General features: G+C 36.5%; 1 protein-coding gene across 2 annotated transcripts; it reads right to left on the bottom strand.

The window, feature by feature from the left end:
- Positions 1–864: 864 nt before the first annotated feature.
- On the bottom strand, positions 865–16,320 carry LOC108997273 (gamma-tubulin complex component 2). 2 transcript variants are annotated; one of them, XM_018973468.2, is made up of 22 exons: positions 16,131–16,320; positions 15,837–15,895; positions 15,437–15,485; positions 14,574–14,708; positions 13,812–13,943; positions 7,167–7,250; positions 6,995–7,093; positions 6,494–6,585; positions 5,378–5,450; positions 5,148–5,300; positions 4,900–5,019; positions 4,766–4,819; positions 4,440–4,523; positions 4,222–4,296; positions 4,006–4,137; positions 3,635–3,760; positions 3,442–3,549; positions 2,713–2,775; positions 2,445–2,519; positions 1,677–1,858; positions 1,447–1,593; positions 865–1,235 (listed from the first exon to the last, which is right to left on the bottom strand). In XM_018973468.2, the coding sequence occupies exons 1-21, from the start codon at positions 16,209–16,211 to the stop codon at positions 1,470–1,472; spliced, it is 2,100 nt and encodes a 699-aa protein (XP_018829013.1). In that variant the 5' UTR covers positions 16,212–16,320; the 3' UTR covers positions 865–1,235; positions 1,447–1,469. The 2 variants fall into 2 exon arrangements, with proteins under 2 accessions (XP_018829013.1, XP_018829014.1); XM_018973469.2 differs by having other exon boundaries at positions 15,437–15,479.
- Positions 16,321–20,285: the final 3,965 nt, after the last annotated feature.

Below are 20,285 nucleotides of genomic sequence, written 5' to 3'. Positions count from 1 at the left end.
TTTTGCTCACTATGTGCGAGTGAGAGATGTAATAAATTGGCCCCTTACTCTTCAAGTGCCTAGCTAGCCGTTATGGTTAGCTGATCTTGATATCTAGCCTTTAGACCAGTTGGGGGTTACACTTACAGCTCCTCCCCCCTTTGGGTTATTATATTGTTGGCACCACAAGAAATGAAAATCTCTTTCAAAATGTCTCTAGTACCAACATTTAAGCTATGAAAAATGCAAGTGTTGCTTTGATTTTACCACGTAGCACACTCCACCATCAACAATAATGATTTCAGACGAACAACATCCGTAGAGAAGTCTGTGAAACAACTGCATCCGATCTATGATTTTTCACTCGAGATAAACGCTTCCACTGTGCTCTGATGTATTTGAATCACAAAACAAAAACAAAGCAAAGCGAAAAAAGGAAACAAAGAAAGAAAAAGAAAGGGTAAAAAATGTAGGCACAATACTCTCTCAACCTTGCGTGTGCATATGAAGGCTCATCATTGGTTATTTCTAATTTTTTTCCACATCCAGATTGACGGTAGAAACAGAAATTCACAACAGATACTAGATCAACAAAGCAGAAAACCCTTTTTCGGGTCATTTAACGGAACGGGGGCATATTGCAAAGCATGTACAGAGTCTAACACGACGAAACAGTTTCCTTTTCTGTTTGGTCGACGGTTTTGGATCCAACTTGAGAAAGTGCCGGTGAAATCTAAAAGGGGACAATTCAATATCAAAGATAGCACTTTAAAGGGGGAAAGCTGAAGTGCTTTAACTTTTTCATCGTTGGAAAACCAACTTAATGGTGTGTTGAGTGTCAAAAAAGGCTTCCAAATAGATTTTTTCAGATTTCTCTTCACATCAGTAACTGAATATACGGATTTTCATTAGCAGTTGGATCTGTAAGATCCGTCTTGTAATACACAAAATGTATCATATCTACAAGTCCCCTTGTACCAAGCAGAGTACTACTCCTGAAGAGAGTCAATAGAAACACAATCAACCTAACTAGAACAGAGTTGAGTTTCAAGTTATACCCATTACATGAGAAGGGACTAAAATGGGACTAGAATAACACAACAAACATAAAAAGTCTGTACAGACCCAGATGAATATCATATTGGTTGCAGATGTTTAGAGAATTAAGTATCTTCCACACAAACAACAGCAAGGAAAATGCAAAACCGGCACCATATATGGCGTATTGAACATATTCACATTTTTGTATGAAGCTCCTGATAACACAAAGGGTGATAGATTAAAAATAAGTAATGATAACATACAACTTTTTTTTTATAACCTTTAATACAACCATGTTTTAAAATGAATATATTTTCGTAAAATGAGGTATTTTTTTTAAAATGATTTTACTTTTATATGTTATTTTTCCAAAATACCCCTCATTTAAAACATGGTTGTATAAAGGGTTGAAAAAAGGTTGTGTACCTATCATTTTCCATTAAAAATTATTAATCTTTTCCAGCACCAAGGATCCACTGTGCAAGATGAGTCAAGTATGGCTCTGCTTGGGAACTGCTGCTCAATATTGGTCCCAAGCTCTGAAGCTCAGCATTGAATTCCCTCTCAAATTTTCTGTAATAAAGTGTGAATAAGAATGAGAGAGAGAGAGAGAGAGAGAGAGAGAGAGAGAGCTATGCATGTGTCACTTCACTTACAGAATGGAATCAGTGACCGCAGCATTTCTGGTACTTAATTTAAGTGCTCTTGATGGACTTCTTGAATTCCCAAGTGAGCCATGAGATGATTCATCTAGTTGGGGAATCTCAATGGAAGATGAAATTAACCACTGAGTTGCTGCTGCATACTGTAGGCACAGTGATTTTAGCCTTTCCATCTTCTGCATTAAAAAATCAAGAACAAGAATAACCTCAAAGATGACCCATGAAAATCTGAAATCAAGTTCTGAACATCAGCATAACAAGTTAGCTGTCTTCCTTTCAACAGTATTCTTCACAGGTGTTGATCAAATATCATTGGGTTACTTCCTTTTCTGAATAAACACGCGAGATTCTGATTCTAACTTCTAAATCAATGTCTTTATCAAAGTAAATTCACATATCAAGTAAAAAATGTGAGTATCTATGATAACATGGACATACTATGATCTTTAAACATGTTGAATTCTAAACAATGTACAATCCGATTTCCTTCACATCCACATGTTTTAACTTTAATATATGGTCTCAGGGAATGCTTATCAAACTGGGAAACTTTGAAAGTTTTTTTGAGCTCAACATGCTGATTAGGAATTTCCTCACTTTTACTCGTTCATCATTTCAAGTATTCAGTTGGGAGATGTTAGCCAAAATCTTTAGTTGTCATTACTTGTTAAGATTACAGATGCAAGTGTTCAGACTAGCTTATGAATTAATCCAAAAAGGTAATTGGAATGCACTGAAGGATTGCCAATAAACAGTACTAACCTTCAAGAGGTCGGGCAAAAGAAGCAAACATTCTCTGAGACACTTATCAAGGAAAAAATCATGGTGCTGAATAACCTGTTTCAGGAGCAGGAGTGATTTTTTTTTTTTTATATAAGTAGCTGTTTCAGGAGTATTACACAAATGGATGATGGAGCGCTTGCAATCACAATATATATATATATGATGCACATACAAACTTTTGCTCAGGAAATTCAGCCAAAGTTTCTTCAAACGGGGGGAAAAACCTATAAGAAAATGAAGATGATACCTCATCTATGCTTTTTGCAGACTGAAGTCTGTTATGCATTATGTGCCAATTGGGTTCAAGAACCTGAGAACAAGAATTAATTTGTTAGAAAAATGCAGGCCTGGTTAGTTTCTTTCCAATATAAGGAAAGAAATAAATGTTGGATATATAAATATGAAAATACCAAGATGAAGTCTTCTAACAAAGGTTAGAATGTATGTTATTTTCCATTCCCCAAGGGTCAACGGTAATTTGAGCCTCATACACCCTCACCCATCCACATGCCTTGACCAAGACAGTTTTGGCAGGCCGAGATGATGATGTAGATTTCCATTATTACACTTGCTACTAGAACTTGAATGTACAGGCAACATTCGAAGTCAGAAAGCAGGGAAAGAAGAGAAAGAGAGAGACAGATAGACAGAGGAAATCAAAAGGCCTAACCCCACCATAGAAAAAGAAAAGGAACAGAAGTACAAGTAAACTCATGTTACCAGTTATTTTACTTATGTTATAAGTCCAGGTATCAAATTCAGTTGATCATAAAGAATTTTCCACTATTGTAAAGGACCCAGCATTGAGAGGTGTAATGTTGTTTCAGTATTAATAACTCAGGTGACAAGGTCGTTTAACAAGAAACAAACCAGTAAAAACAAGCATAGTACAAAAGAAACAAGCATTAGCAATCTAGCAATGTCTTGTAAATGCATTCAAAAAACAATTTGCTGAAGAGATTAAGGTAAGGCCAACCTCAAATGTAAGATAATGCAGAAGGCTATTAATAAATTTGAGCATGCTGCGACACAGCAGTGATGATCTAGAGATTGCAGTTCCTCGCATGTTAAGGGCACGAACTCCCTGCAAAATTTCCTCAAGATCGAATTAGAAGAGTGCAAAGAGGCATGGAAATTTTAAGAATGCAAGAAAATAATTATATTCATACTTGATGCACTTGCCACGCCCCACAAAGCTGGCGGTCCACATGTTTACAGTGAAAAAGAAAGCGGAAAATCAAGTGATACTTTCTTAGGGCTTTTCTTGATATAACAATAGATAATGGCCATTGCACCTGAAAATGAGGAAACCATATATTACAAACTTATGGTCAAGCCACAGAATGGTGGAGGGGCATCATCAGGATAATGTAGAGGAATCATCTGGAGGTCTGAACCTCCGAGATGGACTAATCCAAAATAATGGACCGAACTTATGGTAAGCACAACTTCATTGAGGAATTCATACTTCACCAAATGAATGTCAACTCTTGTGGGGATACACACACACACACACACAAACAATCTCCAAAGAACAAACCTTGTAGCTCAGAGAAAATGTTTCAAGGCCAGTAACGTTCAGTGGCTCCTCTAAATTACTAACATCAGAAATGTTCCTCATAGTTTCAATATCTTTGAGTGCACCCAATCCTTTAAGCAATGATGATCTTTCCTGGAAACAGAAAGATGATATAAGAAATAGTGCAAACTCAACTCCACAAGTTTAAAATTCATAGAAGCATAGACAGTGGCTAACCACACAACAAGTCAAGTCCTCATGACAAGGATCTGCAGCAGCTGCTGTGGTCCGTAAAGCAAGGTCTAGCAGGGACTAATTAATCAACAGGACAAAATATACTTAATTTTTACCAAGCTTTGGTAACATAAAGTTATTCACGTTATAACGTTCAAAAAACAAGTTGTAATGATAGAAAAAGCTGTCTCAAGGTGCTAAATCAAACAACGGGACCAAACCTGCAACTTCTCCACAGAAATGTCATCAAGCTTTTTAGTGAGTTCATCCCGAGCAATATCCATAAAATGAACCAAGAAATCACCCTGTAATGTCATATTATCAATAAAAAAAACAATATGCAAAAACAGAAAGAGAGAGAGAGAAGCTTCTCCCATGTAAACATGTGTTGGGATCATAAAGGACTCATGTAGCCAACCAAACTAGTTAGAATTAAGGCTTGGTTAAATCACCTAGATCACAAACTCAGCTTTGGGGACTTTCATTAAAATTAAAAATTTCATAATTAATTTCTTTGCATTTATGAATTCACTAATTATACAGATACCTGATCGAGAAGAAGATAGTGCTTTATCGAACGCAGCTTTCCAACTAGATCATACTACAATAATCAACAAGTAAATGAGCAAATCAGAAAACATGGAGTATATAGGCAATTCACATATAGCGACTAAACCTCACCTTTTCTTTAATGAGATTTAAAAGCTCACTACTCGCAAAATCATAGGCAGCTTTTATACACTCAAGATAATGATGGTTTGACCCAAAGGTCATCAATTTTGAATTCTCTGATACAGGGACCTATAAGCAAGAAGATGATCAAAGACATGTACCAATGCAATCATATGGAAGACCATATGGCTGTTTTCCCCTTTCTTTCTTTAAAAAAACTGGTAATCTATATTCTGAGGGCATAATCATAATGAAACCTGAACAGTATGCCCACACTCTCTCATGACATTCAGATATTTTCCTGTCGTCAAAATTGTTCCAGCAATATTTGCTAGGAAGCTAGGAATCCCATCCTTGAGGCTGTACCGCTGTCTCCAATACTTGGCATCATAATCCTGAGTGAGGCTCTCCTATAGAAAATTTAATATTCATAAGCATCTAAAAGATAGATCTGACAAATGCGTTATTTTAAAAGATGGTGATATACCTTTTGAAGAGATTTGTTCTCCACAATGAAAAATTCACCATAAGGATCATCAATCACTCCTTCATAGACCCACCTACAATTTTGTTTCATTTGTGTTTCAACAAAAAAAAAAATAGACTATTATAAAATTCCAATGCAAAACAGCAGCAGAGAGTGCTTAAGGCTGGACGATCCTCACAAAATAAAAATATATATAAAATGCCGTGGACATTGACTATGTGACAACCTTTTTTTTTACATTATGTGACAATTTTTTATACTCATAAGTTTGAACAAGAACAAGGGTCATGGATATGACACCACAGGCATGGGGGATGTTTGGCAACAAGGGATTTTTTAAATTTGTTTTCAAAATTTTCACTCTCAAGCCAAACATTTTTACACCAAAACACTCGATAATAATTTTCATCAAAACATGTTATTCAATTTCATGACAAACAAAAACCAAACAACTTTCACAAAACAAAACTCACAAATTTTTCTTACCAAACATAGCCTCAATGGATCCCACCACTTTTTCAAACCCCAATAAAAAACTACTCTCAAAACTTTCTCAATCCAAACATATTCTTAATTGATCCCACCACTTTCACAAAAACCCATAAAAACCAAATTCTAAAAGTTTCATCCCAAATTTCAGATAATTTCTTGAAAAGCTTGTATCAAAACATACCCACACACACTAGATGGCAGACATGGAAAAATTAAACAAATTACTCACGCAATGGTATTATATATGTGTTTCTGTGTTCAAAATCTGTTGATAATTCTACAAGTGAGGGCAAGAAAACAAAATAATACAGGTAGAACCTGACCAACAGGATAAGTGTCATAAAACATTTCAGCACTTTTCCCCCTGAAGTATGAAGGGTGAGCTAGCATAAGGCATGTCACTGATTCAATACTTGCAATTAAATGAATAAAATGGTTGGTCTTTTTCCTTTCAAAAATGAATACTAATGCAAAAGGGAATAAACCATAAGATTTATGAAAAGAGTTTCCATAAGTGTGTATGTGGCCAATCAAACTAATATTTAGAGTCCATTGCAGTATTTAAATTATTTCAAGTATGCTAACATCCAAGAACAATTTCAACCGTAGCTTTGCAAACTATACCTTTCCAATATGCCAAGATATGCATTGCTTGCACATTGGACCATCTTTTCAAGCAGCAACCTCACTGCATTATCACCAGCCATGGCCTTAGCCTGGATATAGGAAAAGCAATGTTAAGAACTAAGAAAACATATACACCTCCAGGATGACGGTCAATATTTCTATCCTAGGATCCAATATATTTTGCTTTGTCAAAGTCGGAATAGTTATGTTCATTGTTCACAGTTTGCTTACCATAATAGCCTTAGTCATCAGATTTTTTACAAGATATGGGTTGTATCCTATGCCTATGTAAATTTATTAGGGACAAGATTGGAATATATGTATGATAAGTAACAGATAACAAACATGACCTAAACTCCTATTTCCTAAATGTGGATCTGGAAAACTTTTATAAGAGGGAAACCTATTTGAAAGCTTAACTACAGAGAAGAAAAACCATCTAAATAGCAAACTTATAATTGGAACAAAAACAAAAGTAACGTGTATAGAAGGTTGTACCTGGCTCTGCAAGAGGTTAAGAACTGCAGAACCTGAAAAATTATTAGCTGACGCCCTCTGTATCACAATGGACAATGCTAGCATAGACCCCATCATGGGCTGCAACACATGGTGAAAACCCCTTCAGTGAACATACTAGGAGTGGCTGTTCAGATTTAAAACAAAAACAGACCTGACAGTAAAACCACAATCCTTGAATGGAAAGCCTTCCAAGTTGAAACTGGTGCTCAAGTTGTGCCACCATGGCCTGGTAATCCTGATAAGAAATTACATAGAAGCATTTAGTGAAGAGCAGCCGTTTTTAAATAACATAAAAACATTAAAAAAGGACATTTAACTGAAACGGTGTAGTCCCTTATATTAATGAAAATAACAGAATATCACCAAGACATATCCAACGTAACAGATAGGCTTTACACCCACTAATGAGGATCTGACAAGTGTAAAGTCTGTCAGCATCTCAATTTAAATTTCCTTCCTTACTTTGACCAAATCCCAAAAACTTTCATTCTTCGTGTTATTCTCTCAACGCAACAGGAAGAGACAAAAGCCACCATGGTCATTCTAACTACAGCCTTCTGTAGAGTAATTGTTTATGCCAAAATTCATAATAACCAACATATGTTATGTAGTGACCGAATGCTCATCGACTAATACAAGACATTTCATGATCAAATAGCATTTGTAACATGAATGTAGCATTTGCACAAAGTCATATAAACATTATCCAAGAGTAAGTTAGAAGTCAACTTACAAACTTCTTGACATATAAAGGTGTAGTGGCTGAAACAAGAGATATATATAAAGTTAGCATAATAATAGTTACTAAACCATACACTTAACTATTTGACATTGTGACTTTTGCTAAATTTCACCAACCATGAAATTTAATAATTTCAATTTCCTTTATGACTCTCATACCTCTTGAATCAATTATTTACCATGAAAGTTCTTACCTAAGCTGTGGCTTGTGATCATGAAGAAGTCAATGCCAAATGCTCATTACACTAATACTAAATCCTTCAATTCAAGTCCTTCATGCAATACTTTAATTTATACCTCAACATGATAAAAACGTGTTCATAAGTGACTAAGCCAAACATCAATTCTTGAATCACTAGTAGCCCGAAGTATGATTGATGATCAATCCAAGATATTAACTCAATTCATGGCGTGTCATAACCAACATTCACTTTGATGTTTATAACCTAACCCGAGCATGCATACCTTTTACTACATCAATTCTCATGGCATCACAAATTCATGCTTAACATGTTCATTCATCACTTCATCAAATGTTGAGATAGACTACTTACCACTTTGAGCTTTCCTTCCAAGTACTCGGCTTTAGCTCTCTTTCACTCTTTTTTGGGACTTCTCTCTATATCACTCAAATCCTTTTGCATGTAGTGTGAGGTGAAGTAAAGTATGAGGGGTGCTATTTATAGGCTTCATTTGGAGAAGTAGATCGTTCAAGAAGCAACTCAAACCATAGGTTACCCGATAACTTACTCCTAGTCTTACCATGGTGAACTCAGCTAGGGTTATCATGATGTTCTTCCCTTGTTTTCTTATGTGCAGCTATGAATCTTATGTCTACCCTAGAATGAAATCATTTCTGAGTTTGTGGGGCGTGGGGTGCAAGAACTTTCAGGAGTTTGAACAAGTTCCTATGAACTTGGTTTGATCTTGATTGGGTCCTTGCTCTTCTTCAAAAACCATTGCCTAAAACCACTAGTTTTCCTTAACTAGTTCGGTTCTAAGGCCCTAGTAGTTGCAGAATTGATTTCTTTGTGTAAGAAAGAGATGAGAGTGAGGGACACGTCTTCATGGTGGAAGAGGTGAAAGAGAAGTGAAGGTGTTGGTGCTAGCCAAGAAGAGCCACTTGGCTTCTTCAAATCTTCCTTCAATTGTCCTTCAATTCTTTGGAGTCAAACAAAGGTTTAGGTGTCAGTGATGGCCGAATCAAGAAGGTGGCGTGGAAATAGGAGGTGGTTTGGAAGAATGCTCATCATGGTGATCAGCTAGGAGCTAGAGCTATAGTTCCCTCTTTTTATGTGTGTTAGGGATGCAACCTACAACCTTATTGCAGATCTGATTCTCCCCTTCAATGTCCTCAATTAGCGCTGTGCATTTTCAGAATTTTCCTTTCAATCCTTGACTCAAACTAATGGTCTTACTCTAGGGGTATCCGATTGCACTTATTAATGCTTGGAGTGGGGTGCAATGGTTTGACATGTCACTAGAGATCTTGACATGGTTTGGCATGTTTTCCTGGCTTGAGATACCGTGTAAGGAGTTTAGTTTGAAAGGGTGGAGCTTTGGTGGCAAGTGGAGGAAAGAAAAAATCAATTTTGATGTTAAGGGTATCAATCGGCCGAGATAGGGTCTTTTGGCTTCCTTTGTCTTTTCTTCTTCCATCTATCGACCAAAAGACTTCATGGGGGCCAACGGAGATTTGATCAATTGGAATCTATTATTCTTTTTGCTTGGAGACAAAGCTTATGATCTAAAGAGGTGCTACCTTTGTTCATTGGGATGGTTTAAGACGTGTTGGTGTCCGGTTTGAACTCTTGTGATGTGTACTTCATGTGAATGTAAGTGTGTGTCACCCCATGTCTTTTTTTCATGTTTCAAGTTTCCAATTGTTCAGATGTTAGGGCTAAGCTTCTTGCACACAATTTTATTCAAACTAGACAAAATACTTAGTGTCATGTATTGGAAGTATCCGGTTTGTATTTGTTCAGTGGTTTGTTGGGAAGTACACGGCATGAACTTGTCTCTTGTGACTATGCTATGTACTAATTCTTAGTATTATCTTAGTGTAACTAATGTTTAATCTAATTGAAAGAGGTCAAGACTAAATTTTTTTAGAAAATTTCCTTAAAGGGACTAATGGCCAATTGTCATCATAGGCTAGTTGACTTGATCCTTTGACTTGAGTTTGGTCATACATATTCAGAAATTGTCCTTTGAATTTTCTGAAATGAAGACCTTGGCAGCCAAGTATTCCTTTAGGTGCCACCTTGAAAGGTTGTATGGTATAAGGTGTTGAACTACTAAGGTAAGGGGTGATAGGCAAGTTTCAAAAACTTGGTCTCCAAGTTGGGCATCTTTGGCCCCAAATTTGGTGTATTGGGCGAGGTTTGGTTTCAGGCTTCGAATTGGACCTTCCTTATTGGGCCTTGGCCCACTTGGTTGGGCTTAGTTTTGGGCCTCAATTGGGACTTGTTCCATTCGGTTTGGGCCTAGCTTGTGGGCTTCTAGTTGGGCCTTGGACCCATTTGGATTTGGCCTAATCTTGGGCTTCATATTGGGCTTTGGGCCCATTCAGATTTGGGCCTAAACTTGGGCCTTCACTTTTGGGCTTTACCTTGGCCCATTCTAAGCTTTGTCCTTAGGAGTTGGATCCTCTACCTTCTTATGTTTTAAGCCCATTTTCCTTCTAATTAGGATCACAAGATGTTATGGGTTTGGTCCTTAAGTCCACAAAGATAAATAATTTTTTTAATATGGTCCATTCTCCACTACCCTTGTGGTTCTTTTGATAGGCTTTTGGTGGGGTTTTACAGAAACTAACCAAGATATTCGTATCAGAAATAGTCCATTTGCATGGAATTCCAAAAACAATCGTGTCAGATAGAGATGCACGATTTACTTCTAGATTTTGGCAAGGTCTTCAAAGCATAATGGGCACAAAGTTAAAATTTAGTAGTGCATATCATCCCAAAACAGAAGAACAGACTGAAAGGACCATACAAACTTTGGAAGATATGTTAAGGGCATGTGTGCTACAGGAAAAAGGCAATTGGGAAAAGCAAATAACCTTGATAGAATTTGCTTATAATAACAGCTATCAAGCCTCGATTCAAAAGGCACGTTATGAGGCATTATATGGAAGAAAATGTAGATCTCCACACTATATTGGGACGAGATAGAGGAAAAGAAAATATATGGTCGAAAAATACTACAAGATATAAAGGAGAAAATTTTGATAACAAGAGAAAGGGCTTGGCTACACATCATCATACACCACACACCACACACGTTTCATTTTTTTTTAATTTTTTTTAATATTTTTTTGTTTTATTTCTTTTAAACTAATTGAGTTCTTCTATTTATCATCCATACACTACACATTTGGTAAGAGAAAAAATAAAAAATCATGTGTAGTGTGTGGTGTAAGGATGATAAATAGAATTTTTCTAAGAGAAAATATGAAAGCGGATGATAAATAGAATTTTTCTAAGAGAAAAGATGAAAGCAACACAAGACAGACAGAAAAGTGATGCAGAACACAGAAGAAGGAAATTGGAGTTTGAAGTTGGAGATTGGGGGTGTCACAGGGAGGAATAGGTAACAAAATAACTTTTCTGCTCACTGCCCACTAAGAGCATTGGCATTGGTTTCATCAAAGTCATCTCCAAAATTTAACTAAAAGTACATGTTTTGCATAAAGCCAAAACCATTCAAGTCATAACCCCACATTAAATTAGTCAAAATAATAATATAATATTATTTTTTTAATAATAATATTTTTAATTTTTCGTTCATATTTTGCAACTACACTAACCATCCATATATTAATTAATCATTTAATTTTTACTTAAATTATTGTTTCCCAACTAATTTTTTTCCTCAACCTAATTGCAGCCTGTAATTCATGTGGCCAAAATCATTTGCAGCCTTGAATTCATGTGGGCACCTAGAATGAGTAGATTGTAGGACCAGAAATGTGAAGTAAAAAAAATAATAATAAAAAAAAAAAAAAATGTATTTATATCACTTTTGGAATAAAATATCACTTTTGAAGATGAACAGTTCATCTCTAAATATGAAGATAGACTTGGAAATACTGTAGCTCAAATTTGGAGTCCCACTATTTGACTACAATACAGATCATTTCATCTATATTCTTTCAAATTTTGAAGATGCAATGCCAATGCTCTAAATCAGCCACACCCCCCTCCCCGGGGCACAAAAGTCAAACTGGTGATTTTTGCTGCACTAGGGGCTGTTGCATTGGGTGCTAAAGCATGGGTGTTTTTCCAATTACAAGTTACAAAGGAACACAAAACTACCAACTTGTGATCCATTCATCCTTCCATTGCTTGTCTTGCATCATCTGAGTCATTGAAGTTTACAAAGCCAAAACCTCCAAAGGTCCCATTGTCTTCCTTTGCTAAAACAAAGGTAGCAATTTTCCCAAATTTGGAGAATTTCTCCTGCAAAGCCTCTTTCGTGACATCTAAACCTAAATTCCTCACGCCAAAATATGAATATTTAGTATCAAGGCTGGGGCAAATCCTATCGCTACCTTTTCTTTTTTTTTTTTTTGAGAAACTTTGCACTGTATCAAAGCCAATAGTGGAGCCATTTGGCTTCTCAACAGCAACATTTGCAGGTTCCTCACACTCAATATTGGAGCCATACGCTTTACTCTTCCCATAACTTACAAGACAGAATATTCCCAAAGTTATGAAACGAATCTTGAAGCACCAGATAATCAATTGATTGATTCAAGTTCTACCAGAAATCCCAAATTCAGCAAGAATCCGACTCTGGGAAAAATTGAACTACCATGACCTGCCTCTTTGACACTATATTTACTGTTCGTCAGGGCTGCTGCATGGGGTGGTGGTGGTAATGGTTGGAATGGTGGTGGGATTTTTTACTCAGCTCGCTACAGAAAGGAACACCAAATGCAAAGTACAGGAGGGACAAGACTCACTTAAGAGAAGCTGACGTGTCAGCTTCTCATTAGTGGGTTGGTGTAAAGCCCCCTCATTTACACCAGATCCATATAGAAGATGCTTCCTATAATAGTATGGAATTTCGTGAACCACTTAAGTATGTATGAGTCTTCTGAAAATGGTGGAAACATTAACATGTAAATTATTTTTAATAGTATAAATATTAACATGCAAACTTAAGACATTGTTCACATTTGAGCTTACTAATCAGAGTTAAAAGGATACAGAATTAACAGATATGGAAAAAGGAAAATAATAATAAAAGCCATCAGGGAAAAATGAGGATGATTCTAACATCTCCCAAATAAGGACTACATACACCACAAATCAAAGAATAACATTTATTGCCATTTACATCAAGTACGAAGTTCATCAAGACAATATATGGAACAGAGTACCCTAAGAGAAGAAGGTTCATTCTCAGGCCCAAATACTCCAAAAATAAACAAACAAACAAATAAACTTAAGGATAAAAGAGTTCCATCAGTAGCTACAGCTATTTTTGTAACAATCATGAAGCTGTGCCAGCCATCTCAATTAATTAGAGACTTTCTAATTAACAGAAAAGAAACAAACATGCAAAAACCTTTGCTTTTATGTGTGGAGAACTAAAAAAAATCTTAACTAATTGAGTAGGGTATATATTCTTGCACAGATCCCAAACAAAGACATTAGGAATGAGTGATGTATTTTGATATGATACCCATTTCAGAACCAAATTATCCAACTGTTCTGCAGCCTGATGCATAATTTTCTAGAAAGGAGGATGGCGTCTACCCTCACAGCCATTTCAAACCTTGGTTTGAAACCAGCAATTTCAATGAAGGTTATATACATCCATTCTATTCTTCTTCTTGTATTTCTTCTTTTTTTTTCCAAGAAAATTTTTGTTTTGTAACTGGAATCAACTATAAGTTGTATTTCAAATGCAGCTATTTTTTCTTGCTTTGTACATAAAATACAAGCAACATTCAGATGAGGGCAAATCTTATTTAAAATCTAAAATAATTTATTAGCCAACAAGTACAAAAATTTTAAAAAATAATAATAAATGAATAAGCTACCAGAAGGAGTGCCCGTAGTGCAGCAGCAAAGGCATGATTAACTAGGCCATTTTTGAACTGGGACCTCGACTCAACAAACTGGCTAATCATCAGAAAGCTCTCACACAGGGGGAAAATCTTTTTGGCCAGTTCCTGCAATAGTGTCTGTCAGTTCAAACCATTTTTTAAAGGCTAATGCTCAAATAAGACAACAAAATATGTTAACTGCATTATATGCCAGATCAAATTTTTTTAGTTCCTGATAAAGCCTGAAATGAAACCATGAATAGGTAGGCATCACTGTCTTCTTTTAAATACTTCATCAGCTGGGTCATTTCTTTTGTCAAGCACTTTATCCATTTTTATGAAATTCAATCAACTTTATTATATAAAATGATTCAATTCATTTCCAGGCAACAAACATCATCAAATAAAATTTTAAATCTTAATGAAAGTGGCATTTATCTATGATATATTGAGATATTTTATGTAGACAGAAGTCTAACCCAAACTAATGCAATAAACCCACGTTAATTGAGGCATTTCACAAAGCCACTCAGCAATGTTTGACTTATTCAGTTTTACAAACACCACACTAATCCAACAATCAACATCATCAAGCCACATTTCATAATCATAATAAAAACAATAGCACAGCATGCGCAAGTCTGTCTTTGTGTGTATTAAAAAAGGAATAAAGAATTCAACCAGAACATTATCAGAAAGAAGTATAATACGAAGCTTTATAGTTGCCACAAGATTAGAGACCTCACTAATTCATACCTGGAGTGCTAAATCCATAGATGGATCAACCAGGAAGGTAACATTATCCTCCTTTCCACGAACTCTTTTAATTGAGATGTATCGCCCTTCAATTGCAACCATAGCAGAAAGGAGATCATCAATAACAATAAGCTCCTACAAATCAAGGAAAAAAACATATACCTGAAATCCATATTTCACTCCCAACAATATTACCAGATTATGAACTCAAATATATCTATATTATCAGCATCTCTTTAAAAAAGAACCCATTTAAAAAACATTCATGGGCTTGTCTGAATGCTATCCATATGATTTTTTAAAAGTAAATTCATTTCATTAAGAAGCACAGGGGGACACAACCCTAATATACAGCATGTATACAAGAGATAACCCTTTAATGGAAGAACTATAAATTCAGAAATATTAGCAAAATGAGAAATAGTAAACACGCCTGTCCATGTATAGAGCAAATGGAGCAGCATCTTCTTGAGCTCTTACACCTACATCTTGTGATCTTCAAACATCTTGCATTCCACTCTCTCAATAAGCTCCACATTAAATACAACAGGGCCATCCTCCATCAGTTAAAACTAAGCAAGCTCCTAATTGACCATTCCACATATTTTCCACTTCTCACTCCTACCCTAGTCGGACCACCATTCCATCAACTCAGGAATACAGGGTAAAAGGATAAATTTCTAGTTCCTTTACACTCTTCACCAATTGTAAGCATTTTTTTATTCCATACTTGTGACAAAGGATACTTATTCCTTTTTTCTTTTATTTTTTTCCTTTTAACTTTATACGTAAGAGTCTCCCAGAACAAGCACAAAAGACGGGTACAACATCATGTACATTGTCCTAGGAGGTGTAAAACATACCTGAACCGCAGCATCAAAACAGCCTATGGCCTTGTCCAGTCCACTGCAGCTTAGAAACACAAAATCACATACAGAGAATGAAGACTTGACTTTCTGAATAAAGTAAATTTACCTAACACATCAATAAAATAAGATAAAAGTAGTAACTTTAGCTTGTAAATTAGATGACAATAATAGTAGTAGTTGCAGCAGTAGCAGCAGCAGCAGCAGCAATAATCCCAATAGTCATAAAGATAACAGTAATCCAACTAAGCCAATGACCCCTAGCCAAATGGCATCCCCTCTAACATAAGAATGGAGTGTGACCGCAGGTTCAAGACCCAGAGGCCGCCTGTGTAACGCAATGAGGAGAAGACAATCAAAAGAAAACCCAAGAAATACATTGATACAATATCCGTACCTAAAGGACTCCATTGAGAGACCCTTTGCTTCAGCGAACCGAGACACCGCCTTGCTTTCCTGCACAACTCAAAATCAAATATCTAGTGCTCCGCATTCACCATTTGATCGCCGAGAAAAACAACAAAAATAAAAACCTCTCTACAAATATATGTAAAACACAAACAGCTTCAAATTCATGTACGGGTGCGCATTTTTAGAAACTTCTTTCCCGAATTACTTTTCAAAAAGAAAACTATGTTTCCAGCATTTTGTTTTCAAATCAACTAGAGAGAGAGAGAGAGAGAGAGAGTACTTGGTGGAATCGGCCAGTGAGGAACGGACGCTCGACATTCCAGCGAGGAGTGGAGGGGCAAGACGAGTTCGCTGAATCCATTTGAAAGAAAAACCTAATTGAACTGAGCAGCAAACACAATTGTACTGCGATTTCAAAAATTAGAGGAGAAAATTGATATATGTTATGGAAAATGATGGGATCCCGCTCATTTTCCCGTTCCCAATACTTTTTTTTTTTTTTTTAAGGTAATAATTAAGAAATGTTGTTTTGAGTTTATACTTTTTAATATTTTTTTAAATTTTTTTTGAGTTTATTCTTTTTAAATTATTTTAAATTTTTTATTCATTATTTATATAATAAATATTTAATAAAAGAAAAAAATAATAAAAATTAAAAATAATGTGGAGTGTGGAGGTTATATGAATAGTAGGAGGTTGAGTAGATTTTTTGAAAAAAAAAAAGTGAACAGAAAAATGAGTGAGATCCCCAACGAAACCTGAGTCCTTCTATACAACTTTTGCACTGTAGCTCAACATCTACACACCCGTTAACGTGGATTTTTTTATTTATTTTTAAGTAAAAGGTTGAAAATTAAAACTAAGAATTTGCATTTCCCGCATCCCTTGTGTTCCCCCTCTCCCTTCACCCATCGTTCGCTTTTCTCCCACTTAGCTTGAATCCCTTCTGTAAGGCGCACAAGCCAAACATTTTCATAAATCCATCTCTCTCCATGAATCCTTCACAGTCCATGTTCTCTTCTCACTGCTCAAATCCGGATCTCTTCTCACCTCATGTGACAAATCACTTCCGCAAGGCTTCGTCGACAAGATGTCCTCTTCTCACCGCTCGTCTGGGTTATTAACAGATGATGAACCAAACCGCATTAAAACGTTTTTTCATCGTCTAGGATATTAACAAAAGTTAACATTAGATATTAACAAGTAATACCCTTTCCAATTTTTCATCATTTGGGATATTAACAAAATCATTTAAAACCATACATTTTAATGCTTGATATTCCTTTACAAAAAATTTACTCAAAATCAACCAAAAAAAAAAAAACACCCACACGTAATCAATGTTATTGTGAAGTGAACAGCAGATCTGGGAATCCGGGTTCGCTGCATCGTCTGGGTTTCTCTGTGGAGCAGGCTGACGAGGGAGAAGATCACACTGGGGGTGAGGCCGACGAGGGAGAAGAGGAAATTGAGGGCTGGGGTGAGGGGCATCAGTATGAGGGAAGCTCGAAAAAGAACCGTGACGTGGGCAATAAACCGAATTCGCCACATGAGGAGTGTGGTGTGTGATCCACAAACTAGGGGTTGATTGTTACCCATATGTTATGTGCTTTTTGAAATGCAAGCAGTGGTATCTACTAACGTGGCGAGGTTACATGTCAAAAGGATTATTCTAGGTACAGTCATCGTTATGTAGGCAACGCAGATGTGGCGTGGTTACATGTCAAAAGGATTATTCTAGGTACAGTCGTCGTTATGCAAGAGATGTAGACGTGGTGCGGTTACATATCAGCTATGGTTTACCTAGGTACAAGCAGTTTGGCGCACCAAACCACGTACCAACACTCACATAGCTTTTTTATTGAAAAAAAATAAAAGAAAAAAAAAATTGAGAGAAGAAGAAGGTCCTCTATCTCATGAGAATCATTTTCGTCTTCAATTCTCACTATTTCATTAAATGGATGCCATACATTTAACATCGGTGCACAGTTTGGTGCACAAAATCGCTTGCAAGAAGACTTTTCTAAAAAAATAAAGCAGAAAAAACACAGAGGTGGGCAACTTCCAGATTTCCCGAGAGACGTTGAGAGTAGGCCGTTGTAATCACCCAAATGACTTCCATATCGCCCATCGCTCAACCTCTTTGTGTTGCTTGATTCTTCCTACCCACTATCATCTGACTCAGTCCCCCATCGATTGTAAAAAACATAAAATGTAGAGGTGAGGAGCATAAATGCGATTCCCTCTCTCGGAATAGGCCGTCATTCAGTTCCAATCACCCAAATCTACTTCCACATCTACCCAACTCTCCTCGTCGAAACCCAGATCTACCTTTTCCTGTTAAGATGCTCATATGAATTTTTATTTCAAAGCAAGTTTGCATCAAAATTAAAGCGGTAAAAAGAGGGAATGGTGATCTAACAAGCAGTTCATAATCGCAGTACAAATAAGAAAATGTAAATCTCTCTCTATATTGTATTTTTTGTGTGTGAAGATGCTCAATAATCAATCAAAAATTTTATGTGCAGTCATTTTTACGTATTTTTTGTGTATTCCATTAATGTGATTGACTGCATCACTTTTTCTTAATATAAAATAACTGTTTTGGTCAATCACATTAGTGGAGTGTACAAAGAGTACACAAAAGTGACTGCATGGAGCAGAGAACTCATAATCAATATTCCCAACGCCTCAAACAAATCTCTAAAGTCCCCCTGTTGATGTAATAAAAAGGAGAAGATATCGTTCTTACCATTCACCATGGAGTAGAAATCATTGTGGTTGAAACTAGAACCTCTAGGAGTTGGATTTGTTGATGATTGGAACGAGTATATATCGGCATTGGTTAAATTAGATGACTGGGGAATGAGTGAAAGACCAAAGAGAATACCTTATAACCGGTTGGGCTAATAACTCATAAATAACAGCCCCTAATAGTTAATTGTCAAGTAGGCTTCACAACTTAGTTTCTGTATGACTGCACTTCAACTGATTCAAAATTCATCCCCTCGCAATCACAACCTTGTCACTGAAAATCTGAATCCCTCACACACACACACACACTCTCTCTCCCTCCCTTGTCGTGTCAACTTCTAGTCCTTCGGCATTGCATGAGTCCCTTTCTGAAATTGGAGTCCGAAAGAGATGTCTTTAATGGTTTTTGGATCCTTCCCCAAACTTAGTTCGATGAGTATCACATGGCTATCTCTTGGCGCATTCGGCTTTGAATATGGCACCTAAGGTTTGATGCATGTGGCTTTTTTTCTCTAAATCTCTCGCCTTTGAATTGAGGTGCAAAAAAATCCGTGAATTGTCGCTATTAAGTACTCAATATTTTTTTCAGTTAAATACGATTATCTTTTTACCTTTTCTTTGGGTATTGCAGTTTTTTCTTGGAGTTTTCTTATGGGTTCCTCTGTAGAAATTTTGGGTTGTAAACTTGTAATTTTTTCATATCTGGATGGAGAATTGTTACTGGGTATGTGTGACTCTCTGAATTGATGTTGATTCCTTGTGATTCCTCTAGCATTCATGTTTGTTGCCCCCTCTCATGACGTCATAACAGAAACCAACAAGCCCCTCTCTCGACAGATCTAGAAACCTTAGCATTGTAGGATAGAGATCTTCGCCCTGTCCCATTAGTTTGAAAGAAGATCGTCCTCCAAGAAAATGAAGTAAATGGAAAGAAACATGAGCTTTTAAGTCGTTTGCAAGAAAATGAAGGAAATGGAAAGAAACATGAGCTTTTAAGTCGTTTGGGTTAAATGGAGCTAATTTTTCATTAATTCAAACCCGAGATACCATTAAATTAATAACCATGAACCGTTCACGGAGCGCAACCGTATCTTCCCCAATTTTCTACTCGACAAGGTTTTTTCTTTTCTAATTTAGTTTGCACATTCTTGCGCATGTTTTTTTCAAGCTTGCTTTGTTTGGCATCGGAGAAAATGTAGGAGACGATAATAAATGATGAATCTTGAATTAGATTCTCCGTCTGTCACGACTCGGCAAGGTCACGCTCAGTCCGTCAATGGAGCTCTGGGTTTGGGATGGGTGCTTGGAGGTCGATGGAGCATTCATCCCCAAGATCGTGCTGGTGGTGTTGGAAATTGGGGTTCTATTGTGTGTGGGTGCATCTATTCTCACTTTTGTATGATTTTTGACATGGTAGCTCATCAAAGGAGGGCTGATGCTCTTCAAAAAAAGCCCGACTGCTTAGAAGTGGGACTGAAGACCAAAATTAGGCTCTTGAGATTGCCGGGAGAAAATTTTGGAGCAAGAAGAAGCTGATTTTCTCACAGTAACATGGAGTTTTTGTTAGGTACCTTCGAGTTTGGAGATCCATGGAAGCTAAAGGAGTGAGCTTTAGGGTCGGTGGTGAGAGACTTGAAGTGCAAAGGTGAAATCTGAGGAGGAATCGAGAAGGAGACTTCTT

The sequence above is a fragment of the Juglans regia genome, chromosome 11 (assembly GCF_001411555.2).
Source record: "Juglans regia cultivar Chandler chromosome 11, Walnut 2.0, whole genome shotgun sequence".
In the NCBI taxonomy this organism is placed as follows: Eukaryota; Viridiplantae; Streptophyta; class Magnoliopsida; order Fagales; family Juglandaceae; genus Juglans; species Juglans regia.
Note: the sequence above shows the minus strand (reverse complement) of the source record. Positions and strands in the feature narration are given on the sequence as shown.